At 37.2% G+C, this 13,500-nt stretch overlaps 1 protein-coding gene across 1 annotated transcript in view; it reads right to left on the reverse strand.

Annotated features, from left to right (window-relative positions):
* Window positions 1–9,128, reverse strand: part of LOC118171569 (zonadhesin-like) — an 81,374-nt gene extending 72,246 nt beyond the window's left edge. Inside the window, exons 1-8 of the mRNA XM_035334787.1 lie at window positions 9,018–9,128; window positions 7,091–7,353; window positions 6,367–6,448; window positions 4,183–4,248; window positions 3,677–3,921; window positions 2,264–2,547; window positions 1,295–1,572; window positions 5–103 (exon numbers count right to left, since the gene is read on the reverse strand). Of these exons, the coding sequence (XP_035190678.1) occupies window positions 5–103; window positions 1,295–1,572; window positions 2,264–2,547; window positions 3,677–3,921; window positions 4,183–4,248; window positions 6,367–6,448; window positions 7,091–7,240 (1,204 nt within the window). The 5' untranslated portion in view covers window positions 7,241–7,353; window positions 9,018–9,128. The remainder of the gene's footprint in view (window positions 1–4; window positions 104–1,294; window positions 1,573–2,263; window positions 2,548–3,676; window positions 3,922–4,182; window positions 4,249–6,366; window positions 6,449–7,090; window positions 7,354–9,017) is intronic.
* Window positions 9,129–13,500: the final 4,372 nt, after the last annotated feature.

Below are 13,500 nucleotides of genomic sequence, written 5' to 3' on the forward strand. Positions count from 1 at the left end.
ACGCACGGCAGGCTGCACTTATAGGGTGCTAATGGGTCAACACAGGTCGCAGGGCAGGCTGCAGCACAGGGCTCGTAGTGACTGTTGGCTGGACAGGCTAGTGCTGTATTATAAGAAATAGCAATACATGGGTTTATCTTTTAATTATTGAAATATTGGGGTTGTTTAATTACATATTCTGTTTTGTTCTGAAATATTTGAGGACATCCTGGATTTGTCTGGCAATCTAACGCATGCTTTTCCTGTTTAACCGCTCTTTAATTTAGTTTGAACTTTGAGCTTTTTAATGTCTGTCTCACGGTGAGAATTTCTTAGGAGACCTGTTACTCTTGTACATGTTTTCTTTGATTACTTGCACTGGGCTGAGGATATCACTGTCATTTTATTTGTCCTTGATATGTGCCATATAGGTCTGATATTGAATTCTAGTCTTGTAGCTTCTTGATTTATATATTTTTTAATTTCCTCAATGCTTTTAATGTTCGTTAAGTAATCAGGATGTACAAGTGCCCTAGTCTATTTTTAGATCTTGTTAGACACATAACATATATTAAAAAAAGCGCTAATTAGAGGTTTTAAACACTGAGATTTTCAAGTGATAAGATGTCGGAATTAACAGTTCTTGAACAATCTTTTTCCAGCTTTTGCATACTTACACATTGCTGTTCAGTTTTTAATGACATAACCTTGCTCTATTTTAGCCTGTTTTCCTAAGCAGACAGAGATCACAGAATTACTTTATACACTTCTCTGTCCATTCTTCCATTAATTAAATCAGACCCAGATGACTCTCTGGGGAATGGCAGAAGATAGCTCAGTGTCTCTGCAAGTAGAGTGGGTGAAACTCTCATATGCCAACTAAGCATTTGCAAAACAAGTTGTTGTTTTTTGTTGTTGTTGTTTTGTTTTTCTCAAAGACACTTAAGTTAGCTACAACTTCCTCAGAAGATAAAAAAACCCTCTAAGTCAAATGTCCCTGACATACATAAGACCCCTCAACAAATATATAGGGACACTATATGATTTCAAAGGAAAAGCCCTCAACTCTATTAGAAGATGGACTAGAAAGTGTTTTTTTTTCCTTTCATCCAGAAACAACTTAAGTAGTTTCATTAAAGTCTTTGTAAAGGACTCAAATTGAGGACTACATATAATCCTGCAATCTTTATCCTAATCAGTCAAGATTCACAGTGTTACAGGAATTTAAAACAGTATCTTATAATGCTCTCTCCTCAGGCAGCCCTAATTATATCCTTCTGACAAGTGGTAATTTCCACTAATCTTTGATACATACGGCAGAAGGTTGCATTTCTCCATGGTTGTAGCTGGACTCCTGCTGCTTGGCACACGTCCGCATAAGCCTGCAGGTTTTGACAAAGGGCTGCATTGCTCAAATGAAGCTCACAGAGATCATATTGGCAGGCATCAAAATAACTCTGTGGATCAATGATTGAATGGCAGTTCTGGAATGGACCACTGGGATCAGTGACCAGACCACAATAGTCATTGCTTTGGATGGTATGTTTTTCATCATCAGTGCAGTTTGGGGTATGGCCATCATCTGGCAAGCACCTGGTGTGGAAAAAATGATGTGTAAAAATTTACTGGCAAACTTTGCATGCAATTGCATCAAAGATGCTTTTCAAATTGCATCTAACAAAACTGCAGGGCTGGCCCCAGGCTGAGGATGACCTATTTTAAAGCTCAACATTTCAAACAATTAGGATAGAGATTCAGATTTTAATATGATCCCAACCTTATAATTTCCATGAGGCCTGTAAAAAAAAAACACATTAATTCATTAATTTGGGCTTTTTTTTTTTCTTTCTTTTTTTTTTTTTTTTTTTTTTTTTAAGTTTAAACAAGCTTTAGACATGGCAGACACCTAGGAAGAGCAAACAAAAAATAAAAGCATTCAAAGTTAAACATCCGTCATCATTAAATAACATACTGTATAATTAAAAAATAAATAGTGAAGTATCTCAGAAGAGTTCAAACAGGATCTTTAAGTATTAACATTAATACACTCTAACAGTAACTGAAATTCTAGTGGGCATCTGCAGGTGTTATATTCAAATTTTCTCTTTTTAAGCACTGTTAAATTTGCTAGGAAACTTAACCCAGATATGTGAAGGAACTTCACTGACAGGAATATATTTTATTCCTTATTCCTGACAATTTTGGCCTACATAAAAAAGTTGCGTAAAATACTGCTCATTGCATAACCAATAGCTAAGGCCAAACATTCTGACTGGAGTCCTACCTTGAGTCATTATAAACTTGCCAACTGTTTCCAAGGCTGGCCGAATTTGTTTCCATCCCTCCATCTGGGTTAAGAAAGTCATCTGTTTTGTTCCCATTATAGTTTCCACATATTCCACAGACTTTTGACATATAGGTACTGGGAAGAGTGATTTCTGCTCTGTGATCTCCATCAAACTTGACGTTCAGCCCAAAGTCAGTAGTAACCACAACATACTGCCCACTTAAGGAAATACTGACAGGGTGCACCAAGGTCAGAGGGAGCACCTGGATGACTCCATCAACCTGCAGGGACAGAGAAGGGCAATCCTTAAAATCACTTTAAAAGAAGTATTTCTAACAGTGATCCTCTTAGACCATGTTCCTATACTGAGTTTAGGATTTGCACAGTGAGCCTGTACAAGCATTAAGAACTCATACCATAGTGTTATTGTTTTTTATTTAAAGTCTTATGTAACATGAATGGTGTATATGGGCAAACATATGAGAATACCAAACAACAGAAAACAAATGCTCAAATAAAGTTTGTTTTGTTTTTTTTTTTTTTTTTTTTTTAATTTAATAAAATTAAAATTTACTTTGAACATTTGTTCTTATTATATACATAGGAAAGTTTAGTTTACTTAGGAACATATATAATGAAAAACATAAAACAGTGGAAAGATATAAAAGAGGAACTGTTGGAGAAATGTGGATATCAAATTCACTGTGCTTCTAAGATTCGATGGGAAAGGTCTTTCTGTATAATTAAACCTTTATCTCCTCTCACATAGATCACTGTGATTTTATTTATTTATTTTTAATAAGAAGGGTGTTAATCAAATAAGGTGAGATATTTATTTATTGTGGGTTTTGAATCAAACATGTATCTGCTACCTTGGCCCTTCATGGAAATGTGCCAAAAAGAAGTCTTAAAATACAATAGTTGGCCAAGTGATACATTCAGTGTGAGGAGAGTCATCAGATACTCTCTGGGACTCTCATCTGGCCCTGTTTTATGGCAAGTGCCAGATATTAAGTGAAACTAGCAATTATGTGGAATAAATAGAAATCATGGATAAGCATGCAGCTCTATAGGCCACCACATAGGCCTGGAAAATAACCACCAGCTCAGACTCGGTTAATGAAGGGCCTTTTTATTCCCTGTGGGAGAATAAGTTTGGGAATGGGGGGCAAGCCTGAAAGGTAGGCTAGCCAACCAAAGCCATCTGGAGCATCACCTCTGATCCTGCCTCCTAGCAACATACCACAACATTTTAACCTGTGTTTTCAGTTCCAAAATCCCAATGTTTACTTTAAGGACTCTATAGTACTACTAGTCCTAAATATTTGACTGCCCCCTAAATACCACTGTATGTTTGTAGTCATTGCACTACAATTTCTTGAATTAGGTGATAGTGTAATTCAGCCTTACCTTAACAACTCTGTTTTTACCCAGATTGATCCTGTAGCCATACACATCGACGTCCACGTACTGGACGTAGGACACGCGAGTGTTGCCTCCCCTGTGCTCATTGGCCGCTTCCACGTTGAAGTAGGGCAGCGAGCTGTTGCTCTCACACACCTTGGACAGGGTGTAGGTGCAAGTACCCATGAAGTCATGACGCTGCTTGTCAAATGTGTAATAATGAGGATCCCCATGTATACTACAAACTGCTTCTGGAGATAGGAAAAAGGAATATGTTCTCATCAACATATTGGTGAATCCAGAAAAGCTACGTCATAGCTGCATTGTGCAGTGGGAAAACACAGTCTATAAAGATAACATATGAAAGGACAGAAAGAGAAAAGAAAAAAACATTCATATGGCAATGCGATAGAAACACACACACAGGAAAATTAACTAAAGCATTTAAGTAGCACTGGTAGAAATACCTTTCTAAAATGCCTTGACTAGCATATGTGGCTGGATAAAATTACCTGTCAGTGGAGGTGGCATAGGTTCTGTTGGTGTAGGTGTTGGTGGTACAGGGGTGGAAACTGCATCTGTCAATAGAGAATACAAGGTAACAATGAGTTATATCATCACTCAGTAAACACTACATACTAACCAACATACACAAATTTCAACTTACTCTTCACCACCTTAAACTTAGATTTTCACTGAAGCAAGTGGAACAGCCTATATTTAAAAATGAGTACCTGTAGGTCCTTTGAGTTCTTAGGAGCTCATCTGACTGTTAGCTTGGTGACAGTGACTGAGCTTGTCCCTGCATGCTTCTCTGGAACTGTAAGTGTATTTACAATTGGATATGTGTTTCATAGAATCATAGACTGGTTGGGGTTGGAAGGGACCCTTGAGGATCATCTAATTCCACCCCCCCTGCCATTGGCAGGGACACCTTCCACCAGACCAGGTTGCCAAAAGCCCCATACAACCTTATTACTGACATTACTAATAGCATTATTTATAAAAAAAAAATATTATAGAAAACAAGTGTAGTTATAGTATAGAAAAGTCATAAGAGGACAAGCTAGAGATTTGTAAATTATGATACAGCAAATACATAATTTTTTGTGTTCACTCAGCTGGAAGTGGGGATTTTGTTGGATACTTATGATTATAATTTAGAAGAAGACAATAGACTTCACATAAACTGATGTTTAGTATATACCGATAAGGCTTTGTATAAAATGATCCAATTCACCTGATGAACTCTAACTTCAAAGCTGAAGATACATATTAATAAACTGCTTGTAAAATGGGATCAGCTGCTTTGCATGCACTAGCTTCTTGCATACGTCCTTCTTATAAGCCCACTACTTTGCATCCAGTTTCCTACTCTGGCACAACTGCAGATTTTGCATATGCAGCACAGAAATTTATTTTTTTTTCATTTTCTACTCCCAAGCTTTGAGTTAACTTTGTTGTAGGGCTGAGAAAAAGAAAAAATAAATAAAACCTCTTTCTAAGATTATTGTTTCTCAATATGTAAAGTGAAGAAGCTCTGCAAGTGACAATATGAGTATCAAACATATAACCCAAAGACTGATTGTTTAAATTGCCTTGGAAACTAATTTTTCATGTGACAAATGGACATAAGTTTAGTGTTTTATGAGTCTGATTAAAATGTTTATACTGTCGAGCATTCTTCTAGGAGCAGAAGGTTGGGAGGATTAGGTTTTTGTTTTATACTAGACCTAATAATTCACTGAACTGATCATATTAGTAGCCAGAGTTGAACAGAGGGAGGAGCACTTCTCTCGCCTCTTGGAATAACATTTAGTGCACCATCCAGTGGCTGAATTGTGTGGTAATAAGCCTGGAAAAAAAAAAACAACTGGCTCTCCAAAAGAGCCCCAAGTATTATGGACAGAATTTTAAAGAAAATTACATGTTCTGAGGGTGTGGACCTGAATGGAACTCTTCACCCTCCAAAAATCCTGCCTAGTGTAATTTGAACCATTTTATCATCGTTATATAAGTAGTGTTTCACGGTGTCCTATTTATACCTAATGACATTTTCTATATCATATTCAGCAGGTTCCTTGTAGAATTCACGTTATAAGTTTTGCATTCATAACAGTAAAGATGGGATGAAACAGTAATTCATTTCTTGATCCAAGTCATTCACAGCTTGTACAAGTCTTGACTGATTTGTTACAGGACTGGGAATTGAGTTCAAACTGCTGATTCATAGACAGAAATGGTAGTGCAATTCAGCATTACTGACTCACGATATTTTATTTTATTTTAGCTACATATAGAAGTTCTGTTTATTTGCTGAACTCATATGAACAGAGATTTGCTGTAAAATGTTGATTAGATCATTTAATCTGTAATTCATGACCAATGTTCATAACCTTGGCTGGGTTTAGAGATGGACTTCAAACTTAAAGTTTGTTGAACCTTGTGAAAATGATCACAGTTGCAGAGAAGCAGATAGCATATTCTCTACATTTGAGGTGGTGAGCAAAGATTTGGGAGGAATCTACAACAAAATAGGTAACATTTAAATGAAGTGAGCCGTAAAGCGTTTGCCATTTCTTTTGTGGTTTGGAATTACAAGGAGTTTTGATATTGTATATGGAACTGAATAATAGTCAGCAGCTTAAACAGAGATGAGGAAGGAGTGTATGCTAAGGCACAAATATAAAACTTACCACAGGATCCATCCCTTACTCTCACATTGTCCAGTGCTGTATCCCCATACTCTGTCAGTCCTCGGACAGCCTCAAAAATGACCTAGGCAGGATGTAAAGTGAATCATTGCATCAATTACTTGGGCAAATGTGACAGAATTTCCTTCAACTGGTTTTCAAAATATTCTGTCTGGTCTATCTCTAAGGACATCGGGTGGAACAGTTTTCCTAGCTTTCCTCAGAAGTCTAAAATATATATTCTGTAACAAGGTAAGGACTTGATGAAACACTGCACTCATTTTATTTTCATTTTATTTTATTTTTTGACTGATAAATGACTTATTAAGATTAGTTTTCTGGATTCTATAGAGGAGTTGAATGTAGGCAGCATCCCAAAGTTTACACCTAAGCTTGCAACAGAAAAACCTGCATTTAAATAAGGCACCTAAAGTCCTTGTCATCATGATGAAGTGGGGGAAGGAGGGAGGGTGGGAAGAAAGGAAAGAGAGAGAAAAGTAAATATATTTTATCCATTAGCTAAAAACTCTAATAAAACTCGGGGTTGTTTGTTTCTTCTCTTGGTTTATTGGCACAGAGCATTTGGGTATTATATTTACAAAATGTAAAACAAGAAATTCTTGGTTATATTTTCTAGTGTACATGCACAATCTTTTACAGCTTGCAAAGGGAGAACAAACATTAATGCTGAAACTGCACAAAGAAATTTATTCTGAAAATATATTACCTTTATCCTTCTCTGTGTTGGAAAAGTATGAGTGACAGCACCATAATTCCAAGAGGAACTCTGGTTTCCCTTCCGACTCCATGCCACAGACTCCCCTGTGCTGTCTTGAATAATCACTCTCAACTCATTCATTTCTTCTGACCCAAACATATAGTACCAGAAGTCTATGCATATTTTTCCAGAAACCACAACATCTGGGCTCTCAAGTCTGTTAGTGTCAAATGGGATCAGATTACTTGCTTCTTGGTAGATGAAATAGCCTTCTGCAGAGTGAAAGAAAAAATAAAAATAGGGCTGAAACTTTGTAGCTTGATAGGTGTAACTTAAAATCAGAGTACAACTCTGGAAGAACTCAAGTGCATCAACATTACAAAGAAGCAAAGTAGAAGGGATTTGTAATTTACATTGCAATAGTTAGCATTGTATAGCTATCTAAAGTGGAGTGTAAATTAGAGAGCAAAGAAAATATATCTTATCTCACACGAACAGTTATTTTGGCATCATGAACAAAATTTAGACCTCTTTCAAGAGAGTGAACATCCAGATACAGTGCCCCACTGATGGTTGTTCAGTTTCTTCAAAGGAAAATAATGTGATCTGCTATGCAATCTGCTATATAACTTCTCTTGCAGGATATATAATTTCCTCTAAATATTTTGGTCTCAAGATAAGCAAATCCTTGGCACAAAGAAAAATCCAACCCCTCAACATTTGTTTTTGTCTCAGAACAGGAGGGATAGAAAAAAAGAAATATAGATATTTCCATTAAAATATTTAGATTTGACATTACCAAAAAGGACTGAAACTTCTCAAAATTCAGAATCTCACAATATTTGCTTTTAGGATTTGAAATACTTTAATTTGAATTGGTTCAATATGAGATCTCATTTTACTTTTCTAGGGCTGAACCTTTTTGCTTCCCATCACTTCCCTGTACTAAGATCAAAGCTACGTTTCCTCAGTACAGTTAGTCAAGTCTCTCCCATCTGACTGTGGAAAGGAATCAAAAAAAAAAGAAAAAAAAAAGAAGAGAATGACCATTCCTACATTGTACAGTATTTCTCCACAAAAATTATATAATACTCATTAAAAGGTTTTAGGACTTTATTGATGGTAAGAAAATTTAAGTAACATTTGAAGTTATATGGTGTGTGCCAATTGGAAAATAAATAAATAAATAAATTATTATTTAGTTGTGTGAATCTATGTTGAAAGTATTTCACTTCTTCTTTCAACAAAATACTAAAAATGTAAAAATTCCTTAGTGAAAATCCAAACTGATACTGTTCTAATCTGCTTACTAACTGAGTCTGGCAGAAGGTGACCATTTAAATCTCTGGATAATTACAGAAAAAAATATCACTGCAGACTGATTTCCTATAAATAGATCTGCTAGTACAAGGATAATCGTTCATACAGATAGAGGTGGAGCCATGCTAAGCACTCTTTTGATGACATGAGCACTTTAGACCTAAGTTTTTCAGTCACAAGTAGCTGAGTACAAGCCTTTGAAAGGTATTCTTTAATTTCTGACTTGATCATGTAAAACTTTGCTATCATGAACATTACCCAGTGGCAATACTGCAATTATTACATTTATTGTCATTAGCAGGCATCACTGTAACTTGACCACAAAATCTCTCATGAATAATGATCTGTTGCATATCATTGAATTCTCTGTGAGGTCTTAAGCATGAGGTAACTAGCATTCTTCTGCTTTCTTCTACTACACTCACCAGTGCAGATTTCAAACACATGATGGTGCAACTTAGTTTAATTTACCTGTGACTGAGCAATGTGAAAAGACATGTGTCAGCCAAACTGACACATTTCAAAGGATTTCATGAATCTCTTCATAAAATAGAAGGAAGAAGATAGTCAGGCTGTCTTCAAAAGGAAATTTAAAATACCGCAAACAAGCACTTACTTCCATCAGGATAGTCTCCATCAGGACCTGTTCCATCAGTTGGAGTGTCATGCTTGGTTCGTATCCACACTCCCTGGTTCACATTGCAAGGTTGGGTCCAGTCACAAAATGGTCTTGAGTTGTTATTAAAATCACATCTGGTGAGGTAAGCTGAAACACATGCATTAAAGTAAGGAAAAGGGTACAGTATATTCAAAACCAGCCTTGGACATCAATAGCACTAAGGACAAGCAGCTACCTGTTTCAGGATCCCATGTTCTCAAGCCACCAGTTGGTCTTTGTCTGAGCCTGCCAAAAAAAAAAAAAAAAAAAAAAAAAAAAAAAAAAAAAGTTTAGAAAGAATGTCAGGAACAACGTATGTTTCTAGATGTTCTTACTGAATTACTGCCCAGACCCAGGGCCTCACCCACATCTGACTCCTTCTCTTCCCATCTGTCCTTACTCCTTCATGAAAAAGTTCTGAGTGAGTAAAAGGTGGGATATGTTCCCCTTGTCTGAGTGTAGAAGTATCCTCTGCTCTGTATCCCTTTGAATTGAAAGGAGACCAGTTCTAGGTACAGGGATCTACAGGAGGGATGGCTGGATGCAGCTATGCTCAGACAATACCAGGATAACAAAAAAAAACTATGAACTTGCTCATGGTGTTGTCATCCCCACTCTTGCAAAACAGAGTGTGTAAATGCCAATAAACTGGTGTACTGTTTAGCTATTTTATTTGTTGGAAGGCTATTTCCTTTAACCACAGCAAATCTCTTATGACCACAAGACGTCATCTCATTCAGTTCTTCTTCTAATTTACCCTGAAAATTCTGCAGGGCAAGGGGCAGTTACAAATATATAGTCTTATGGTGCTACAAAATACTGCAGACATGAGCTGACACAAGACCAAAATCCCATCACAGATCACAGCATAGATGGCTCTTTTATTTGGGAGTTTTTTTTATAGGAAAGGGATTTCCAGGACTGCAAGGCTACAAAACAGCTCTTGACATGTTCTGATGGTGGTCCATGACGTCAGGATGCAGGGTCCAGTTCCAGCCTCTGTGGTGCCCTCCACCCCAATTACCCTTCTTGTACTTGACGCAGTATAGAAAATCTGTCCTTAAGCAAATCCATCACAGTGAATGTCCCCACAGCCCATCAAAATCTAAGCAGAGAGATTCAGATAAACTAGGGAGATTAGAACTAAATATCACACAAACAGTGGCTAGTTCATCAATAAAATCCACCAAGCAATTAGAAAATAGATTGAGGAAAGAGGTGTGAAGAGAGATAAAGTAAGAATATTTTCTCTGTTTTCCTTCTTGGATTTCCTCCTCCACAAGAAAGGGAAAGCTGTGACAATTTGCCATCTAGTCTCCATTCAGTGCTATTTAAACTGTTACACATCAGGCAAGTCCTAAGGCTACTGTAGATAAACTTAGAGTGTCAAACATTTGGTAACTACAGCAGGTATTTTGTCAAGATCTCTCTTCTTCAGATGTGCCATCAGAAATTTGTAACACAAATTTCTCTCACAGACAGCAGCCAGTGCAGAATTAGGAAGAAAAAAATCAATTATTTATTCTTTTTAAAAATGATACAGTTTAATTGTACAACATTCCATGTTGAAAAGGTGAACAAAAGATATTTATCATTAACAGTAGCTAAGCTTCCTGAAGTAAGGTACACCCAGCATTGTACTACTTACCCTGTGGTATTCAGCACTGAAAGACAAAATAAAATTAAAGCGCATTGTAAATGCCAGCGGGTCCCCATACTAGAAGACAGAGTTAAGTCTTCTGTGTGGTTCAGTCTACATAATAATCCACCATCTGTACTCAGCAAGAGGGAAATGAGGACGACCAACGGTGAAACTGGAGCATATATTGACCACAGGGCGGAGGCGATTGTAAAATTCTGACCAATCCTGTATCATCTGGGCTCCCCAGGTTATCTTCCTCAAGGAAAGCACATATTAATGGAAAGCTCCTATTCTCTGCGAGTTGTTTTGACACCCCTTGTTGCCTATTGGAGAAATTGATTTGATTTTGGAAAATTTTATTGCTGCTTTTTATATTTAAAACTTTAAAATTAACTTTAAAGTTTGTATTTTTATAGTTTTTTTTTTGTTGTTGTTGTTGTTGTTGTTTTTGTTATTGATAGCAAGACAACTTTCTTAATTTTAAAACTTCTGCCCAGTTTTTATTGCTAGTATAAGTGGGGTTTCTTACATTCACTGTATTTTCTCCCTTTCTGAAACTAACATTCAGCACAGCAGACCATGAGCTTTTAATTTACTCAGAACAGTCAGATTGTCATTGGCAAAATTCATGAAATTGCTGAAATATTATTGCCAGCATATTGCTCTGCTGAAAAATGAAAGATAATTTTCTGGGCTTTGTGAATAAAATCTCTGTTAGTTGTAGGCAGAGAAAAGGCAGTTTAATCATTCCCTCTGCCACTTAGGCCTTCACTGTTCTTCATCCCTTGCACTGAAGTCTGTAAAGAAATGGCTTGAAGGGAGCTAAATTTTCTGTCACCTAGATTTTATTAGTGATGTGAATCAAAGGAAAAACATAGCATGTACAATGTTACTTTGCACTGCCTGGAAAACCCAGACCACCGTTGTTTTTTTTTGTTGTTTGTTTGTTCTTTAATTGTTATTATTATTGATTTTATGTATAGATAGGTGGCTCTGGCAGTAGGGATTTCTGGAAGAGAGGCCTCTTAGTTACAACTACTTTCCATTTGTGATTGCAAATCTTGGGATTAAGGTCATTAAGGTTTCACTATTTAAATGTCTGGGATTTCTTCAACTCCCTTTCCCCCTACTCAGCACAAAATACTTTCACTTGTCATTAAGGAATAACTGAGGAGACTGCTTACAAAAACAGGAGAAAAAAGAAGGAACAGAGGAAGCTGAGCAGAAACATAAATATATTTGAAGTTATTTTCCCTTTCCTGTGGTTGTATTCTGGTACAAGCTCATGCCCCACACAAGCTCATCAAAAAGTCAGCAGATGGGTGCAGCTGATGTTTGCTTGACTGCTAAACCTCCCTCTCCAATGAAAATCCACTCCTTAGAAAATATGTGTATTTTTGCCAATCTGTACATAAAGAAGAACATTTCTGTGATTTAGAGACAGAGGAGACTTATTCCCTGCATAAAACCATTGGCCACAATTTGCCAGTTCAGTTGAGAAGACCTCAGTGAAAGGAGTGGAATATAAGTGACCTTCAGATAAAATTTGCATTGAACACACTGCATTAGCAACAGGGCTGTTGAGACGGTCCAGCAAGTGGTAACTGGGCAATGGTTGTCCCTAGTGCTATAATGAGTAGCAGGGACCCTCCATGTATGCTGATGCTTTCCTTCTGCAGATGGTTTACAAATTCCTCATTCATGAATCTGATGCTGCTCTGTATGATTCTAACAAGATGTGAGTCCATCTGCAAGCAGACATACAAGTCTTCCGTGGACAGGAGATACTGCCCACTTTGGAAAGAAATCAACATCTTGTAAATCCTTACATCCTGATGATGCAATGTTTTTGAGCCCTCCTCACCCACGGCAAATGTGGGGCACTGCAGCACCATGAACACTGCTGTCAAAACAGGCTGCTCCCAGCCATGCTGCGTGGCCTTTTCCATCACCTTGCCACTCCTGTTTGATGCCAGCTCAGGTACTCTGTGAATGACAAATTGGAGTATTGATGGCTTTTCAGGGAGGGACAAATATTAATATCCTCTTTTACATACGGAGAACATGAAAAGGAAAGGACTTGCCATTTGATTCCATTGGGCTGTGATAGTGTTTTGCAGTCCTGACAGTCAAGCTGATCACCTTGTAGGCCTGGTGTTTCTCTTCTCCATCAGCATGCTTTGTATCCCTGAAAAGAATCTGGGAGATGCAAACATTTATATAAAAAACACTGGCCTGGACTGCACAGCAACCTGAAGAAGAACAGCAGTTCTTCATTTCTAATACAATGAAGCTAAAATTCTGTCCAAGGCATGACATTTGTGGAAAATCTTACAAAGAAGGTGTATTTTAATTCTGCCTTAAACCAAGGATGCAATTGACACATACCTAGCAGCTAATCCCTATGACTGGCTTCCTAATGCTCTATATTGCTCTATTTCATTTTGAAACCAAACACCAAATTTCTCCCAGTTTTGCAGCCAACATTATAAATTTTCCTCCATTCTGTCCGTTTACAAGTACATGTTGACAGGCACACCTTTAGGTAACACAAACGGATTTCCAAAACAAAATCTGCAGAAAATGCAAATAGTAGGGCTTTTCAATGAACAATGTGAGCTGCAATATTCTCAAAAGGACAAAAATATACTGAAATATAACACATGGAACTTTATTTCTGGCTGGTGGTCAGAAAGGGACTCTTAAAGAGAGCGTCTTTTAATTTTTGCAGAATGAAGCTACATTCCAGAGGAGACAAAAACAGCTTGATACACCAGCAAAGGAACAACACAATAAAGA

This window comes from Oxyura jamaicensis, chromosome 9 (genome assembly GCF_011077185.1).
Source record: "Oxyura jamaicensis isolate SHBP4307 breed ruddy duck chromosome 9, BPBGC_Ojam_1.0, whole genome shotgun sequence".
Taxonomy (NCBI): domain Eukaryota; kingdom Metazoa; phylum Chordata; class Aves; order Anseriformes; family Anatidae; genus Oxyura; species Oxyura jamaicensis.